This window comes from Momordica charantia (assembly GCF_013281855.1).
Source record: "Momordica charantia cultivar OHB3-1 chromosome 5 unlocalized genomic scaffold, Mcharantia_2.0 BLBB01000005.1, whole genome shotgun sequence".
NCBI classification, from domain to species: Eukaryota; Viridiplantae; Streptophyta; class Magnoliopsida; order Cucurbitales; family Cucurbitaceae; genus Momordica; species Momordica charantia.
This window is the reverse complement of record NW_028275163.1, coordinates 25,074,238-25,093,589: the sequence shown is the minus strand read 5'-3', so window position 1 is coordinate 25,093,589 and position 19,352 is coordinate 25,074,238. Positions and strand designations below refer to the sequence as shown.

General features: G+C 35.0%; 1 protein-coding gene across 3 annotated transcripts; it reads left to right on the top strand.

The window, feature by feature from the left end:
* The first annotated feature begins 261 nt into the window (after positions 1 to 261).
* On the top strand, positions 262 to 17,995 carry LOC111024031 (D-alanine-D-alanine ligase family). 3 transcript variants are annotated; one of them, XM_088123906.1, is made up of 25 exons: positions 262 to 813; positions 1,113 to 1,184; positions 1,369 to 1,412; positions 1,496 to 1,607; positions 1,700 to 1,771; positions 2,309 to 2,371; positions 2,704 to 2,781; positions 2,876 to 2,968; positions 3,170 to 3,289; positions 3,411 to 3,497; positions 3,636 to 3,845; positions 3,932 to 3,979; positions 4,309 to 4,563; positions 4,937 to 5,043; positions 5,636 to 5,880; positions 6,185 to 6,253; positions 6,342 to 6,406; positions 6,503 to 6,672; positions 6,826 to 6,904; positions 7,251 to 7,506; positions 7,781 to 7,826; positions 8,237 to 8,345; positions 8,764 to 8,826; positions 9,190 to 9,271; positions 13,983 to 14,181. In XM_088123906.1, exons 1-24 carry the CDS (start codon positions 484 to 486, stop codon positions 9,268 to 9,270), a joined length of 2,874 nt encoding a protein of 957 aa, XP_087980032.1. In that variant the 5' UTR covers positions 262 to 483; the 3' UTR covers position 9,271; positions 13,983 to 14,181. The 3 variants fall into 3 exon arrangements, with proteins under 3 accessions (XP_087980032.1, XP_087980033.1, XP_087980031.1); XM_088123905.1 differs by lacking the exon at positions 13,983 to 14,181 and adding an exon at positions 17,528 to 17,995 and having other exon boundaries at positions 263 to 813; XM_088123907.1 differs by lacking the exons at positions 3,932 to 3,979; positions 13,983 to 14,181 and adding an exon at positions 17,528 to 17,995.
* The last annotated feature ends 1,357 nt before the right edge of the window (positions 17,996 to 19,352 follow it).

Here is a 19,352-nt window from a genome sequence, read left to right as displayed (position 1 = left end):
AAGAGTCACGTTTTAACCTTACTATTTCGTTATTATATTTAAAATAAAATATTACTCTTTCTCCCAAATAAAATTGACAAGGAATGTGACATTATGAAGATAAATGTTGGAAGAGACCAAAATAAAAGCCGGTTGAATTTGCAAGAATGAGTTTGACAAAAACGTGTCCTTACTTTTTCGTGAAGAAACAATTATTGAGTTTGGTTGAACTAAAAAATTATTAAATGAAAAAATACTAAAATTGGGAACGACACTGCAAGTGTCAATTGGGACGGGCAACTTTTGTCCATGTTATTTGTATGTACATCTCGACCCGACGACTGCCGTCCACTGAAACTGAAGCTTTCTTCTCTGTAGAACGAAGACAAGATCATGGCGTCACCTACTTCGCTTATTCTATTCCCTCCGTCTCGTTATTTTAGCTAGAATTATGTCACGCTTAACTGTTGTAGAAGCCTCAGATTATCGTCTTCTTCTCCTCCTATGGCATATATAGCAAATTGTTCTAACTGCAATGTATTGAGCAAGACCGTTAAACCGAGAGCTTCAAGCTTTGCTCTAACACTCTCCTCCAGCTTCCTCAGATCGAGTGTGGATTCGAATCATCATACTTCGCGCCTTCGGTTCCCTGAAATCCGATTCCCTCGAGCTGCTGCCAAGGTGGTGGCTAAGGAAGGTGTTGCTGAAATGGCTGTGACAGAGTTGGAGAGGGAGAATCGTGGAGTGTTGAGAGTAGGGCTCATCTGTGGAGGTCCTTCTGCGGAGCGTGGAATTTCTCTCAACTCCGCCCGATCAGTTCTCGATCACATACAGGTACGCAGGGGGAAATGCAGGATAGGTCCGGAGTTCCCCGCCCTAAGATTAAGATGTTATTGAGAATAGATAAACCTGTTAGTTGTAACTACTAACAGAAGCTAAAAATAGTTCATCTTCATACCGATAGTTCTTTAATTAAATCAACGAAAATAGAAGTTTCTATTTATCAACGAAAAAGAAGTTTCTATTTAACTTTAACAGAACAAGTGATTGGACGCGTATAATTGAGAATAGTAATTTAAGTATTTGACTTGTAACAATCATTCATTAATTTTAATATTGTGCATCTACTTTAGGGAGATGATTTGCTGGTGAGCTGTTACTACATTGATCCGGAGTTGAATGCGTACGCAATATCTTCCGCTCAGGTACTTGTAACCTGCAGCCTTTCTCGATCGTTTGATCATCGTTTCGTTTGATTTCGTACTTCTCATGCTTCTAAATATCCTCAAGAATGGGAACAAACCATAAAGATTTGCGGTAACTTACAAGATTTGCATATCTTGTTCTGGTTTTATATTTCACATTTTACGTGCTCTATTTCATTTATAGGTCTATTCAAACACTCCAGCTGATTTTGATTTTAAACTTAAAAGGTAAGTTTAAATTATATTAATTGAATTTATGAGTTTTTGCTTTGGCGGGGACTTTTAAGAAGATAAACTGCCCGTTTGTGAAGCCTTGCCCACGGTTTCCAGTCTTTGACCGACTTTGCTGAGCACCTTTCTGCATCTGTGGACATAGTATTCCCTGTTATACATGGTCGGTTTGGTGAAGATGGTGGGATCCAGGTGTGGGGTAACTTTTAGTTTTTGTAGTGTGGATTTACTGTTGTTCCTCATGTACATCTATAAATAAATAAATGTTTGTTGATGCGTTCCAGGAACTACTTGAAAGGCATAACATTCCATTTGTTGGAACAGGTTCAACGGAGTGTTCACATGCCTTTGACAAGGTACGATGATCTACGTTATAGAATTTCCAAGATCTACTTGTCTTCTGCGTTACGTTTGAATATGTCATTTTGGATTGACCTGTGGAATTGAAGTTTCGGTCTAAACAAAGGACTTTAGCTTTTGACTTGAGGAAGAAACAAACAACAAATTCCAAATTTTGCATCACAGCTTATTTTTGCATTACATTCAGAAAAGTGGACATAATTTATTTAAATGTGACAAAGAAAGCATAAAAATAGTTTATTGCATAGACTCGGAGTCTAGAGTACTTGGATATTAACTGGATCTAGTTAGCAATACTGCAATAGTAGGTTACGTTTTAGGCGTACTCTGTAAAAACAGGCTCCTGATTGTATGGGTGCGAGGGCCAAGAAGTTTGCAGTTAAAATGAGTCAGTTTAGTAGTTTAAATTTAGATGGTGTTGTGGGGAGGTTCTGTGTGGGAGACATTTAGTGGGGTATTTTCTGCCTACTTTGCCATAATTGATTAATTTTCTTATAGTAATGCTAACCTGTTGTTTCCTTGGTAATTGGTAGTACAATGCCTCCTTGGAGCTCGATAAACTTGGATTCATTAAAGTGCCTAATTTTCTAATACAGGTAATTTTTCAACCATACTATCTAATTATTTCTTAGCCAGAATCTCTTTTATCAAATCCCATCGTGAATTTATATGGAACATGACTATTTTGTCCATACTCCATACATATTATTGAACTGGGATGATTTATTAATTATGGGCCATCCTTATTTTCTTCATAGTAATAGTACCTGCCTACTACCTGGATAGTGGATACTCTTCAATTAAGTTAATTTTTTTTATCAAATACAAGTGTTGGGATCTAGTTTTTTTAGTTTAACTTGGAGTCTTAGACCTTATGATGTGTCTATCCTTTATTATTCTAATATTCTGATTCATGGAATGATTTTAGGCTGGTAGTGTAAGTGAATCTGAGCTATCAAAGTGGTTTTTGAGAAATCAGATAGATCCTAGCTTCGGGAAAGTTGTGGTAAGTAAAATGTTCACTTACTATAGAAACTGTCTACGGTGGGATTATAGAGTTTGTACGTTAAGATATTTATTTATTTCTAATAATAATCTAGGTAAAACCAGTAAGAGCAGGATCAAGCATTGGAGTAACAGTTGCATATGGAGTGGCTGATTCACTTAAGAAGGCCGAAGAAATTATTTCACAGGTGCTATGATATTTGCCAATACCTTGTAATGTTCAGGCTGTGAAATCGTTTATGCTAGACAATTTTGCTTTGAAAATTATATTTTTCTCAATCACCTAGTAATACTAAATCTCAAATATTATTGCTCAAATAGAAGCTGACATTGTGACTCAAATGTTAAAATCTCAATCTCATAAATTGTGCACCATTTATCTTCTATAGGAAATTGATGATAAAGTCCTGGTGGAAGTGTTTCTTGAAGGAGGCAGTGAGTTTACTGCAATCGTCCTTGATGTGGGATCCGGTTCTGTTTGTCATCCTGTAGTACTACTACCAACTGAAGTATATTCTCTTATCTCAAAATTGCTTTTCTTGATTGGTTTTATCCTAATTGACATATATTGCGTCTTAAAACTTATGTGTGTGTTTGTTTTGTTTTATGTTTTTTCTTTTTTGAAATTAGGTTGAGCTCCAATTCCATGGTTGGGCTGATGCGGGAGAGAAGGATGCAATTTTCAATTATCGGAGGAAATATCTTCCCACCCAGCAGGTATGGTGATAGTGTAGAGCCACCTTTACTTGCACTGCATGTCTGGTATATCTTGGGTTCACTAGCTTGAATTATAATAAACCCTATCTAGTAACTCTATTCATTTTCAAATCTGAGGAGCCTGCATTTATAAAACAGGTCACATATCATACTCCTCCTCGTTTTGCTGTTGATGTGATAGAAAGTATCCGCAAAGGAGCATCTTTACTCTTCAAAGGACTTGGTCTCCGTGATTTTGCTCGGATTGATGGGTGGTTTTTGCCTAATTCCTCTCGTGAATCTTCATGCTCCGTGGGAAAGTTTGGAAGGACAGAATCTGGCACAATAGTTTATACGGATATAAATTTGGTAATAGTGTTTTGCTAAAAATTTCAATTTTACTAGTAGTATACTGTATACCTTCGTTAATCTTATTTATATACACAATTACACAGATTAGTGGGATGGAACAAACCAGTTTTTTGTTTCAGCAAGCATCAAAGGTACTTCAAAATTGTTGGCATTATAATGTTATTTTATCTCATGGATCATGGTTGGAGATTAATAGAATATTCCTTGTCTACCGTTGCCTGTTGGGCCTTGCTTATTATTTTACTGCAACAGTGGCAAAATCTCAATCTCCTTTATGAGAAACTCACATTATTCTTTTGGTTAGCTCACATAATACACATTGATATTTAATAGGTTTATGGCAGAACCTCTAGTTCTTCTTATCTTTCTTGCCAAAGGAATTTTCCTTTTTCCATTTCTCATATGCGTTGGATCCCGAAACCACATTCTTTACATCATTAATTCTAATACTCATTTACAGGTTGGTTTTTCTCACTCAAATATTCTTCGGAGCATTATTTACCATGCTTGCTTGCGATATCCGGATCTAGGATCATTGGACTGTATGTCTGGAAATTTGCTGAGAAGATCAAATTCCGCTCAACGTAGTCAAGCATATTCTAGCCATGAGAGCATCCGTAAAGTTTTTGTTATATTTGGAGGAGACACATCAGAACGTCAAGTATCTCTCATGAGTGGAACAAATGTATGGCTGAATCTGCAAGTATTTGATGAGGTAAGTTACCAATTTCTGTCAAAATTGAAAGCCAGAGTGCTAAAATCTTTATATGATTTAGTTAGTTTTGAATTTTATATTCTTTGTATTTCTCATGGTTTTGAAGCTGAACATTGAGTGTGAGTTTACCATCATGCAATGATGGATAATTGACGATTGACGGTTTTATATCAACCTGAGTGAAAGTTCCTACAAAATACTTATTGCATCAAGAGTTACTGTTTCCCGAAGTTGTGATAGATACAAAACCAAACTATTTCTTGTACCTCCATTGTAACAGATTTGTTTCATTGTCTTTCATTGATGGGTCTTTTTTCTCTCTGTTTGCATCTATTTTCCCATTTTAGTCTGAGAATGGTTTTTATGGCTACAGCTTGAAGTAACTCCATGTTTACTTGCCCCATCTAACGAGCAAACATCTAGTCTGGATTTGGACAAAAATCAAGTTGATGAGACCTCCAGAACAGTTTGGTCCTTGCCGTAAGTTCTATGACTAGTGATTTTATGAATCTCTATCTCTCTTGCTGGGACAAGAGAATTGAGGACAATGACCTTAGATGGAAATTTGATCTCTAAAATTTGCAACTATTTTCAGGCATATCTACTAAGTGCCAACCATGTCAATACTCTTCGATGGAAATTTTGATCTCTGAAAAAAAATTGATGACAAGTTTAAAAGGACTGTAGCCTAAAATATTTAATATCTTTTGTCTCTTAACTTGATTCTTGATAACTAGTTTGTTGAGTGTCAACACACTTAACGTAAATGCGAGGTAAAACATTTAAACATTGTTGGGATCCAGATAACATATTATGCTGTTAATAAAGAGGTCTCTTAAATATTGAACATTTCTTCTCATTTTTGGCATGTATCATTCCCATAAGATAACTTGAAGATAAGTCCGGAAGACAAAATGTTTAGAAAATGTTCAAGATAAATGATATCAGAGATCACCAAGTTTTTGCAACTTATTATCTCCTGGGGAGCAACACATTTAAGCAGCTGTTCAGCCCTTTCTTATTTTTCTTTTATGCGACTTTTTCTAATTTTTTTTTAATTTTTACTGTGCAGTTACTCTCTTGTGCTAAGACACACAACAGAAGAAGTTCTTGCTGCATGCATTGAGGCAATGGAACCAACTCGTGCAGCATTGACATCTCGTCTGCGTGAGCTAGTGATGACTGATCTTAAAGAAGGTCTAAAGAATCATCGTTGGTTTGCAGGATTTGATATCAAAGATGAATTACCTGTGAGATATTCTTTGGAGCAGTGGATCAAGCAAGCTAAGGAAGCTGATGCAACAGTTTTTATAGCAGGTTTTGTTTCTCATTACTGGGTCCCAACACCGAGCAACTTGATTTCTTTTCAAATTGATCTTTTTGTGACCATTATGATGAGAAAACAAACAGCCTTTTCAATTATATTTGAACTTACTACTTGGCCTTTTATTGCTCTTCTTGGTATGTGCTCCTCTTCTCATGTATATGCAAGCAATTATAACGTCAATCTAGCAAGATAGAGCCGTGAAAATTTGAAGAATAGCATAACTAAGTTGGGAAATCAAAGCATGATATGAAAATCTACTGTGAATTTATGATGCTTTTCTTCTGTACATTATAGTGCATGGAGGCATTGGTGAAGACGGCACACTTCAATCATTGTTAGAGGCGAAAGGAGTTCCCTATACAGGTTTCCCAAAAATCATTATTGGTCAAATAGGAGTACAAATAATTGTGCTATTTCTTGCTCAATTTTTAATTCATTTTCTAAATTGAAGGTCCCGGAGCGGCTGCCTCTAACATATGCATGGACAAAGTAGCAACTTCATTGGCCCTAAACCATGTACGTTAACAAACTGATTTATTTTTAACGAGATCAGGTTTGTATAACTTGTAAAACAAGTACATATTCTGTTTCACAAATTATCTTTATGAATAGCTTTCAGACATGGGGGTACTTACCATTAAAAAGGATGTGAGGAGGAAAGATGATCTCTTGCAAATCCCCATATTAAATGTATGGCATGACTTAACCCGCAAGCTTCACTGTCAGTCGTTATGTGTTAAACCAGCTAGAGATGGTTGCTCAACTGGGGTTGCGAGACTATGGTAAAAGATATAACACGTTGGCTGCTGTTTGCCTTCTCTAAACTTTTGAGTGATTGTTTGAAATATTGAAAAACATCTCATTGTTTTGCTTATCAAATTATATTCAAAAGACATCTATATATTTATTTTCATTTAAATTATTTTTTCATGCAGCTGCGCTGATGACCTTGCAGTGTACGTGAAAGCATTGGAGGACTGCCTCGTCAGAATTCCTTCTAATAGTTTGTCTAAGGTACAGCTAGTTAAGCAGATCTCTATGAATTTTCTTCACGCCATGTTATCCGAAACCATAAGGACACGTTTTTCTCCTGTTTGAGTGCTGGAGAGTATCCCACAGAAAAATCATAGACAGATATCAGGCATTGAAAGGCAGCTTGTGCCTTTAGGGTAGTAATACGAAATGTAAATCAATTGCTGTTGAATGCTTATCCTTTCCTTTGTTTCTCCCCGTGATTCTTTTTTTTCTAACGGTTTTGGGATAAATTGCATGAAATAAGTTAGTTTTTAAATATCTCTTGTTTTTATTTTTTATTTTTATCTTAGTGCTAAGTCGGAATATTATAATTTTTGCATTATAGGCACACGGTATGATTGAAATGCCAAAACCACCTCCAGAGCTCTTGATTTTTGAACCTTTTATCGAGACCGACGAGATAATTGTTTCATCCAAATCTACCAATGAGACTAAAGAACAACTTTTGTGGGAAGGACAGAGTAGATGGGTGGAAATAACTGTAGGTGTTGTTGGAACACGTGGATCAATGCACTCATTGAGTCCCAGTGTCACTGTCAAGGAAAGTGGGGATATTTTATCTCTTGAGGAGAAATTCCAAGGTAATCTATTCTTGTCTTCCAAATCAAGATGGAATATTGATATTTACTTATAGTTCTATTCAATTAGGTTGATACAAAAATACAGGCAGCGTAATATTGTCCTATGTAGGTGTTGAGCAAATATTAATCATAAAAAAAAAAAAAGCTCATGTCCATCAAAGCCAAGTAGTAAAACACGATGAAATGTATTTGTAGTATGTGATAGAACGCTACAGATATTTGATTCCTTAACTTTTAATTTCTTGAAATGTCCAATGACATGTCTAATTGACAGGTGGGACAGGCATCAATTTAACTCCGCCACCATTAATGATTATTAGGTACGTGGTGCTACTCCATTCTTTAACATGGTCTCATTTTAGTATTTGAAAATTGAAAATAGAGAAGTTTCTTTGAAACATAAGTAGCTACGACTATTCAATTTGCTCATATACATGCCATACTTCAGCTCTCCTTCCTTAATTCAACTTTAAGAGCATAAAATTGGCTCCTAAACTGTGAAAAATATATTTGTAGTATATATTAACACTGTATCAAGTAGCTTTTCGACGCCAAACCGAGCATAGCTCAAGTGGTTAAGGCACATATTATGACCAAAAGGTCATAAGTTCGAATCCCCACCCCCACATGTAGTATTCAAAAAAAAAAAAAAAAAGTAGCTTTTCGGCTTTCCCTTTAATATTATGTCTTTTATGAGGATTTTCCTATTGTTTGTCCATTTCTGCCTTAGAAATGAGGCGCTGGAGAAGTGTAAACGACATATTGAACTGATTGCAAACACGCTACAGCTGGAAGGATTTTCACGAATTGATGCATTTGTAAATGTTGATAGTGGAGAGGTAATTCATTTAATGATGTCTCCTTACATGCCTTCATTTTTTTTTCCTTTTCTTTTTTGAGTTGTAGATGGCTTCCTTTTGCTGGTTACCAAACTGTAAAACAAGACAACATTGAAGCTGTGCTTGTTAACATAAAATATCACGCCTCATTGAAGGAGTACTTTGCATTTCTGGCTTATTTTCTCTCATAAAAGCAAGCCATGCACATAGTTTTGAACAAAATTTCTATGTTTATACCATCAAGGATGCTTGTCAGGTATTATGGGAACATAATCCGAAGATTTTTTTGTTCTCTGAAATTGAAGTCTTTTCTTGGGTTTATGCGTCTTACGTGCGATTGGTACTTTGAGTATTAATCAGGAACGATATTTTCGTTTGCAATATTTGCTGATATCTCTTGAGGTTGTGCTCTTCTTAGGTTTTAGTCATTGAAGTTAATACAGTCCCTGGAATGACACCTTCCACAGTTCTCATCCACCAGGTAAGAGTTGCATTTTTTTTTTTTTTTTTTTCACGATTCACGTTACGTCAGTTGTAGAATAATCACTAATCTTCGAGTACTAGCAAATCCTTTAAATTCCAATTTTACGTTATCTGACGTTTTTTTATATGAGCCTTAAGAAAGGGTAGTTGATATTATGATCTAGCTATCATTACATAAGCTTATGCTGGAGAAACTTGGAAAATAATCCTTGAAACATCAAACTTGAAAACAAGATATTTAATTTGGAGATCCCATAAATCATTTATGCCGGAATTCGGCGCAATCTAATGCACGAAAACATTGAGTTTTTCACCCAACTTCTGAATGCTAAATAATCATGTGTTGTTCATTCACGCACAGGCACTTGCGGAGACACCACCTGTATACCCCCACCAGTTCTTTCGCAGATTGCTTAATTTGGCATCGGAGAGGTCTCCATAAAGTATGGTCATTTACTTACTGTTATATTTACGTGCTCTGACTCAATAAACTCCTTTCTAGTGCATGATTTCGTCCTTTATTCCCTCTCTTTATACCACACCTTTGAAAAGAAAACAAAAAGAGGACATGCCAGAGACTGACCACTCCCAGTTTCTAAAATTGTAATAACGGGCAAGGCCATTCTGTTGGAATTCTAGAAGGGAAGGAATATGGATACTAACCAATCTTCCATCAGTTCTTCATGCTCATTAGTTGTTTGTAATAGAGGATTCTCAAAATCAGATTGGGAGACACTCGTATTCTGAGTCTCATATCTTTGCCTGTTTGAGCTTTTTGTTGTTCTTCCGTCTCGTATCGTCTGTTGTTGGATCGAGACATGAATTGCTTGCTAGTTGCCATAAGGAGGATTCCCCAATGATATTGCTTGTATTTATTGTCCTCCTGAAGGTTGTCATTGGACCGTTTTCCAGAGCTCGACTTTCAGATCATTCTAATTCATAAATACGTCTTCTGGTATTCTGATCGGTCTGGATCGTGTTCAGTAATATATCAAAATACTTTAATGTTGAAAGGCGTTAGGAGCCTTATGCCAGTCTGCTGCTATATGGATCTACATAAAGTTACACTTACAACAGCCCAAGCCCAATGCTGTTGGGTTCACTCATCCAAACAATTACTAAAACAGAGTCCAAAACTGTCACAAAACAGTAGTGCATCGTCGCTCGTAGGCCCCGCCCCAAAACGCTCACACACTCTAGTCTTGACGTTGACTCTCTCTCTCTCACTCCCATCAACCTTAGCCAAAAATAAGATTGATACAAGTTCAAATCAATTGGAAGGGATTGTATTCTTTTTATCAGTTTTCTCATAAGTTTTTGAATCTATATGCCCTTGGATGAAGTTGAATTTTATATTTGGTATGTAGAATTGTCTTGAACTATGGACTAAGCGATTTCTAGGATTAAATCCCAAAAAAAAGAAAACCGGCCTCAGGTTTAGTATTATATTCCCCTAATACTTCTCTCTAAACTTGAATAGCTTCGAGGGCCACTATTTCTGAGATAGGCAACATAAATTCTTAAAATATCAACTTGGTAATTTTAAAAATGAACAAAACAAATCCAACAATAACGGTTATGTTGATCCAAGTCTAGGGTCAACCCACCAAATTAAACTTGACCCGACCACGCCACCCTGCATCATCCACCGTCATAACTTTGATTAGAATGAACAGAAAGGGTTCAAATGATACACGTGTACAAGTAATCACATCTTTGGGAGGGAGATTCTGGGCAGAACCCCAACAATTTATTAACAGAAAACGAAGCAAAACCACATTGAAGTTAGTTAGATGCGAATTCATTTCCAAGGCAGTTGTTGTCAATAAACCCCCCATCTTCACTAATTGGAACTATCAACCATTCATCTGGAAACGAGCTGTGGTCACTTGGCTCGAGAAACAGTGCCTCTCCACGTTCCAACCCATCCTGGCACTGAGTGATCTCTGCATTAGGATACTCTGGTTTGCTATTAACATCCAAGGCCTTCAAAAATCCAAGCCACCACGTGTAGGAAGCTGGCCCATCTCCATTCTCTCCATAATCTCCCCACTCAAAAATTTCCTGCTCTTCCATGGCCGCCAGCGGCGAACTACGCAGCACACAAGGTGCAGTGGTGGACCATGTGGGTTGAGGAAGTGGCATAGACTCCAGTATCGAATAACAAAAATGCTGCGAACCTGAAAAGATGGGGTTTTCCCCGGTGGGTCCTGCAGCGGCCATGGTCGAAGACGACAAGGACGATCTGTGGAGTTGCAAAGCTTGAGCTACCTGTCTTCTGGCCTCCGCCATGTTGATTTGAGATTCCCGGGGAAGCTTTCTTTTATGGGACCTTCTCTTCTTCATAGGCTTTGGGGGGAAATGGAAATCTGTAGTGTGTGAGATGGTGGGTTTGGAATTCATTGGGGCGTGGCCATGAGTGAAGCAGAGAGAGAGAGAGAGAGAGGGTGGAATTTTTAAGGATAAAGACGGAAAGGAAAATAACATAAGGGATGTGGAGATTAATAGGAGGAGGGTGGAGTGTTTGGTTTGGAACTTTGGAGGGTCAGAAACAGTACGAGTAAGAGTAAGAGTAACATGTAAAGCGACACGTGGGGTACCAAATGGGACACATCAAATCTTAGTTTTAAAGTTGAGAGTCACTGTCTCTTCAAACTTCAAAGTAGTGTCTTTGAGAGTCTCTGAAATGGAGCTGAACGCTAACTCGTACTCTACTGACCCTTTGCCTTTAATGGACTATGACGACTCAGCAACAAATGCCTGGGTCTGGCCTGTTGGCATTTGGAATTTCGATTCTTCCAACTACAATCATAAATCTAATATACTCCCTCTTTCCTCTTCAAAACGGAAAACCCACTCCCACTGCCTATTTCACCTCCACCGCCGTTTCTGATTTTGATTGGATTCACTGCATTTGCAACAAACAAGGAACACTTTAAATTATATAAAATGCCTCTTAACTTTTAGGTCGGTTTCAATAATAACCTTAAAATTGACAATTTTTATAGATATAGTACAGTTTTCTTAGGATTACTTGTATTACTTTTGCTAATATAGCATGACATAAATCCTATAACCCTGTGCATCCCATATTCAAAATAGTTAATTTCTTAATAAACAAGTCCACATAATAATATTATTTTAGAAATAGTGGATCACTGTTTTCTTTTCTTTTTTTTTTCATCACTATTTTTCTTTCTTAGTTCATCTTTTTTAGTTCAACATGATAAAAGTGGATTTTCAATCTTTTAGACTTGATAATATATAGTTTAATTATTGAGTTATGCTTTTAAAAGTTTCATTTTTACTCTTAAGTTATAAATTTGTTTTAAAATTATTATTTTGTCAACCGTTTTATTAAATGAAGATGGAAAAGTATAAAATACACTTGTTTTTCATATTTTCATGTTGAATGGCTAAGGATTAAAATAAAACTTTTTAAATGATAACGGTATAATTGAAACATATCCTAAAGTTTAAAGGTATAAATGAAACTTGAATTCTTTATCATGTGTATCACTATTTTACAAGTTATTACTACATTAGTTTCCGTCTTCATTTTAATTATAAAAAAAAAAGACAAAATTTATGGTAGGGTAACTTTGTATTGATTCTTATCTATTTCGATAATATTGCTAAAGGAGAAACCGAACAATTGAATTCATGGGATCGTTCACGTTGAGCTGAAATTATAGTGGTTGTCTGGTCCATTTAGATTTTTTTTAAGATGCGACAAATTATTAACCAGTGTATTGATTTTATGTTTTAACATTACAATTTTGATTTCGTACTGGTTAAAACAGATTCAAAACTTCAAAAAAAAAAAAAAAAAGCCGCCAGATTCGACACCATTTAAAAATCAAATTAGAATTCTTTTTAACTAGTCAATAAACCATCAGACAGCTAACCAACAAAATACTCAAATTAAGATTTAAAAAATCGAAACCTAGCCATTAAAGGCTTATACTCAACAACTATGGTACGATAAAAAAAAATATTCACATCTAATACCAATTAAATCCATCCCTCCAAAAAAAAAATAAAATCAGTAAAAACCTTAAAGAAAAACCATGACAAAAATAGTCCCGTTTAGTTTACAAAATATATGACAAGAATAGTCACAAATTTTCAAAATAAAGTTCAATGGTTAATATATTTATGATATTCTTAAAATATTGAAGGTTTGAATCCACACATTTAGATTATGATGTAATGCTCTATAAAATTTTTTTAAAAAATCAGCTAATTAGGGTATTGGTTTTACCACTTATTTAAAATTAAACTTAAAATTTTATTTGATAAAAGTAATATTTTAAAATTAAAATTGACCTTCCCAACTAAGTATGGGAGTATAAAACCATTTTTCTTTCTTGTGCTCTAAAACAACAAAGGTTTTAGAATATACTATATGAAATTATTTTATTTTGGAATTTGAAGTTCTTTTAAAAATCATGCAAAGAAACTTACGTGATTTTGATTAAAACAATACATTATTCTATATGTTTACACATTAAAAATTGATTTAATTAGTAATACTGATTCAAAAGGTTGAAACTGGAAATTGCTTATTTGTTAAGCTTTTTCTTTTTCTAAGAAAGTTTATATAGTAATAGTTTCTTTGCTTTTTATATTTATTACGGAGCTTTTGCATTTTAACCAAAATAAGGAAAGGGGTGTTTTGAAAATTACTTTCTAGAATAGTAAATGGATTAGAGAGAATGAGTTCAAACTGTAGTGGCCACTTATCCGATATTTAATATCTTAGAGTGTGTCTCCTAAAATTAGTTTAGGGGTGTAAAATATTGTTCGTATATTAAATATATTACTTCTAAAAAGCAGCTACAATCCTGTGAAAAATAGCTATGGAAGTACCTTTTCATGCAAAGGCGTCGTGGAATGTTGTTTCTCAATACCGATGAAAATCAAGAAAAATTGTGAATAATTTTTTTTATCTTTTAAAAAGTGCTATTTTGAAAATCGAAAGGAAAAAGAAAAAAGAAAACGCTGCTTCCAGACGGACCATATTCAATTCAATCATCTTTATCTTTACCATTATATCGGGCTTTTCTTTTGAATCATCGAATTCTCTAATAGTGAGCATTCGATGTTCAAACCTCATTTTTAAAAATCACATTTATATGATCATTGTTACAGGAAGAAGGAAAAGCTCACTAAAACAAGTTTCGTTACGGCTGGCAAACCTGGCATTAGATCTTTGTTCAACTTGTTCCTGTCCATTAAAATTCTTTCTTTGAAGCGATCATCAAACTTTGTAATTGGAGATATTGGACCTTTCCTTTTCCTCAATGCTACGTTCTTTTAACCAAGTCATTTGGCTCTGGTTTCAATGCTATTTAACTTCTCCTCTCTGAAGAAAAACTATCATCTGCATTGTTGTTTCACACTCACTATTCTTGAGAGCTGAGGACATTCTTGATTCTGCCACAAGAGAAGCAGATAGAGTATAGTATATGAAATCCAGAGTTTTGTTGAATAACTTGCAATCAATCAATCACCATGAAAAGCAAGTTAAATCCATGGAAATGGAGATTGGACTTGGTAGGACGCGATACCATGCTGATGCTAAGGTTTGAAAATGCACTAAAACTAAAGCAGCTGAATCTGATATCCAGGAACGTAAATACCACTCAAATGTTGCAATGTCAAACCCATTGCTATTTAGAAGAGAAAAGTCATCTAGTAGGTTAAAATTCTTAAGTTGTAGTAAAGTCTTTTGAGTAAAAATTCTTCTGTTCACTTTCCTCCTATCCCCATTTAATATTAATAGTCCACATGTCTCTTAGGAGGACAACAATATCCTTCGTATTCCAAGTATCTCCACAATGGTATGATATTAGTGTTCGTTTTGGGTAGAACCCTCACGATTTTGTTTTTTGTTTTACCCAAAAGACCTCATATCAATGGAAATAATTATCCTATCTTATCTATCATAAAGCACTCCCTTCCCTAGCTAATGTAGAACTTTGTTTGCACTCTTTTACAAACCCAACAATGTCATATTTTAAGAGTCTATCTAAGCTACACACGAGGAGTTCCAAGAATACATTGAAAAGATGAAATTTATAATAATATCGTCTATCAATTTTGACCTAATAATATCGTCTATCAATTTTGACCTCTTGATGTAATATGGTGATAAATATAGGAGATACCAGGTGCAAACTTGTACATTGTTATTCACTCTTCATTTTGTGCCAAAGAGTAGTAGTTCGCATGTTACTGTGGACACGTGTGAGGAGAGTGCCATTTCAAATAGAGAAGAATTGAAAATCTCTTATATTGGGTAGCTACTCAACCATTCCTGCAACTATGCGTATTATATAGGACTCATTTAGGGCAATAGTTTTCCAGAGCCAGTTCATGGGTCATGGCTATAGTCTTACCTTAGTGTTGCAAGTTGGGAACATTTCTAGCTTCTTATACCTTATTGGTCGTATGGAAATATTTTCAGTTCATTTTTTTTGACATATTATCGACATTTAGAAATAGAGTGAGTTCCAAAATAGAATAACATAATATATGCGACGCTAAGTAGAGACATAAAACCTCCAAAGTTAAGCGTACTTGGCTTGAAAGGACTCATGTTGGTCTATAGTGATAGTCTTCTCTCTTCTAAGTAGTTCAAATAAAGACGGTGGTGCAACCAGGTCGCAGGGGATACGCCTGGGCAACTATGGCCAAATTCGTGAATCCGGATCCAAATCTTGGACTTGGGGTGTTACAATATATTACTTGATGATGTGTTTGATTGTAAATGAAAAGACTAGGTGTATGTGATAGCCTTTTGTGTACCGGTCTTCCCATTGTCTGTGCTAGCCTTATCTTGAGTCTAAGTTGTGATGAATCTGATGTCTTCGTAACATGAAAGGAAAAGAAAATGGAAGAGTTAGGTTGTGAGATAGCAATGGGTGTCAGCTTAAAAAATGTCACCAGCCTTTTCCTCCCATTTGCTGCCCACTAAAGCACCCACACTGCCACTTGGAGAAATTCCCTCATTTATTTTGGGATCGTCAACTTGATCGTCTCATGATCATCTTCGATTTTACATATGTTTTTCTAGATGACTTCTTAACTTTTCATCCTCCTCGCTGGCCGCTGCCACGCTGTCACAACTCAAAACCTCAGGAAACACCTCCATCCTAGTTGGCTGATCCAAAGTTGCTGGGGCAGCTAAGCTAGGATTTGATCTCTTTTATTTAATTAATTAATAAGCTAATCTCCCCCAAGTCCCCTCCCACCTTATGGGATTAAAAATTAAGATTTGGGGGGAAATAATGGAGATTGAATCTGTGGTTGGTGGGAGAATATTGTGTGTTAATACCAAAACCAAAAAGCTGACGGAAAGAGAAAGTTGGGTTTTCTTGGAAAGCAAGTGGAGATGAGATTCAAAGGACGTGGAAAAGTCTGATCCGTTGAAGAAGTTTGATTTTTGAGTGGGTCAAAGTTGAGAAGGGCTGGAGGGGGACGGAAAATTTACCACTAAAGCTGGCTCCAATATTGATAATAATATACACTAGAAAGAATAAGAAGTAAGAAATCGGGCTTGGATTTTGGACTTTGACAACTTGCATATCCTTAAAACAGGTTGTCTTTTCAGATTTCATTTGTCAATTCAAATTTTTGGTCGCACCGCCGGAGTTTTCTTTAACCTACCTAGCTACACAATCAATCTATAAGCATCCAAAATTAATTTGTCATTCTCCGTTCCCTCTCTCAATGAGGGAAACTCTGCTTCTCCATCTTGAAAGTTGAAACAGAGAGGTGAATAGAACTATTGAAGGGTAGTTTGGTAAAATAGTTAAAACAAATTAAACTATGGAGAATGAAAATAAAATTGAAATGTGTGAGAAAAGTAGAAAGTAGAACAGTGGTATCAAATACTTAATCAGCAGACTGCAGAGACATAAAAGTAGAAGGAAAAGATATAAGAAGTAGATAAACGGATTCATATGCCTTCCTTTATATTTAATTTTAATTTAATTAGTTATTTATATTATACTTAGTACTAAATAGATTTATTCCATTAGTGCTCTTAAAAGTAAATCAGATCAGACCTAATGTTATGGAGGTAAATTAGTTCATAATACTGTGTGTGGGATTGTGATTTAGAGTTTTTCTGACGTTAATACCAAAGCCATTTGGCATGTTACTATATTACAAATTGGTCAAATAATGTATGCACAAATTACTCCATACTCCGTACCAAATTATGCTGTGATCTAGAGTTTGTGTATTGTAAAAACCAAAGTCATGTGGCATCTTATTATATTGCAAATTGGTCAAATAATGTTCCATACCAAAATTGGCACTATCGAATAATGTTTATTCTTTCTTTTCTTACCTCGCTGTTAGCTGTATGTTTGTTCACTCGAAAAGTGCCCAAAGAATATTGCAAAATATTTAGGTCTTAGTGAGAACCTATCTTGATTAACTACCATTAAATATTTAACAACTAAGGTGTGAAAATACAAAAACATAACTTTAGATATTTTTTCGTACATTTTGTCAGTCTGAAAATATTGTTGTGGAAATGTTCTGACTGGCGAACAGAGTAGAGTATAATTAATAGTAGAAGTTGATCTAAGTCTTTGTGTTAAATTGGTTTGTGTGTATTGTATTGAATAGAGTATATACTGCTGGCTGGCATTGCTGACTTTTTCTTCGTGCTTCCTTTACAGCTCTCTCCAGTCTCCCCCCTCTGTGACTTTGCCTCGCTCACTGCCCAATCGCAGGTAGCTTTTTGCTTCTTATTTTGTGAACTCCAAAGATGACAGCTTGATGCTGTCGGTCACCCACCCTCTACTGGGTTTTATCTCCAATGGTTCTACTTTTATCACCAACACCAACTAGGAGAAGACCTTTCATTTATTACTTATTCCAAGGCCAAGGGATCACCAACGCCCCCTCCCGCTTCCAGAGGGCTGTTTTCTCTATTTGCCTCCAACAGGTTTGATCTTTTTCTCCCATTTTTCAATTATTTTAAACCTTAAATTAGGGTCCCTAAAAGTAAAATATTTGATTAATTTTTTTACTCTCTTTTATTAAAGTAGCTCACTAAAGCTATAAACCATGGCTGGTTTAAAATGAGTGTATTAAGGGTGAGTTTTGAATGCTAATTAAAAAAAAATACTTTTAGCTAATCAAAAGTCTTCTTTTTCATAGGGTAAATGTGGAATGACTTGAAAGAAAGAAAAAAAAAAAAGCTTTTTAAGTTAAAATACAAAGTACGTTTGAGGGGAAAAAATATCTCTCTTGAAAGCACGAATCAAGTGCTTCTTCTGTGTGTTTTTTTTTCCCTTTTTTAAGTGATTTTCAAATTTTCGAAACCACTTTTAGATTATCTAATCAAACACTAAAAATAGTATTCCTATCAAAAATGTTTTTTAGACTAAAAGTATTTTTTATCAATTCAAAAGTCATCTCAAACTCGCCTCAAAGGTGGTTAACTATGTATAATTATCTTGTAAAATCAACGTAGAATAGGTTTGATTTATAAAATAGGTAAGTCATATGATTATGTCTTTAGTACAAAATATGTGTTATAATTGTCCCTATCATAATTACGCAATTTTTATAAAACAATAATAATTATAAAAGATACATGATTTATATTTAAGCTATAAAATATTGCCATTTAATTAGTAAAATAAGAGCATATGCGTGATTCACCTGAACTCTAAAAGTCAAAGAAAATGCTAAAAGGTATATAGCACATAGAGCATTGAACAATGTTCAACCAAAGGAACAAAAGCAACATTTTCTTTGGTAGACTACCTAATCCTTTATTACCCTTCTTCCTTTTTTTTCTTTTCTTTTTTATTTTTTTTGATTTTGACATTTGTCCCACTTTCACACAAATGGAACTGGCTTTCTCAAGTAAATTCATTTCACTTGCATTTAATGTCAAACACATTAATTTTCAACCGCTTCGAATATTTATTTTTTAAAAAACTTTAGTTGTGAATGAATGAGTGAGGCCATGGCCCATTGGCAAGCTTCAGGATTGGTGCTGCAAAATGTTGAGAGCGAAGAAACATTTCTTTGTCGGAGACTTGGGCCCTCCATCTCGAGTTTACTTATATATACCTAAACTATAATATTGTTCTGTATTTTATAAAATTAATTATTTGAATTTGTTAAATATTCTGGACCTATCTAAACTGTTATGAGTTTAAATCACTAATCTCACGTATTATATTAAAAAAAAATTATTTGAGTTTGTTAAATATTTTGGACTGAAAAACATAATTTTTTATATTGAAACAGAGGAATATAGGAGGGAACAAGGCCCCATAACATTTTTTTTAGAAGGAAAAAAAATTAAGGACAAATACAAGGGGAACCCATTCAATATACTTTTTCTCCCACTGAAAATTTAGAAAAAAAAAAGGAAAAGAAAAGGTAATCAACCTCTTAAAGCACCTAGACAAATAAAATTTCCGAGATATTGTAAGATAACGTCACCCTCAAATCGACAAGGATCTTCAAATTCTCGCCAGCCAA

Coding starts and splice junctions, on each gene's coding strand:
- LOC111024031 (XM_088123905.1), top strand. CDS start 484: ATGGCATATATAGCAAATTGTTCTAACTGCAATGTATTGAGCAAGACC. Junction 3,498..3,635: donor AATATCTTCCCACCCAGCAG/GTATGGTGATAG, acceptor TTTATAAAACAG/GTCACATATCATACTCCTCC. Junction 4,564..4,936: donor ATCTGCAAGTATTTGATGAG/GTAAGTTACCAA, acceptor TTATGGCTACAG/CTTGAAGTAACTCCATGTTT.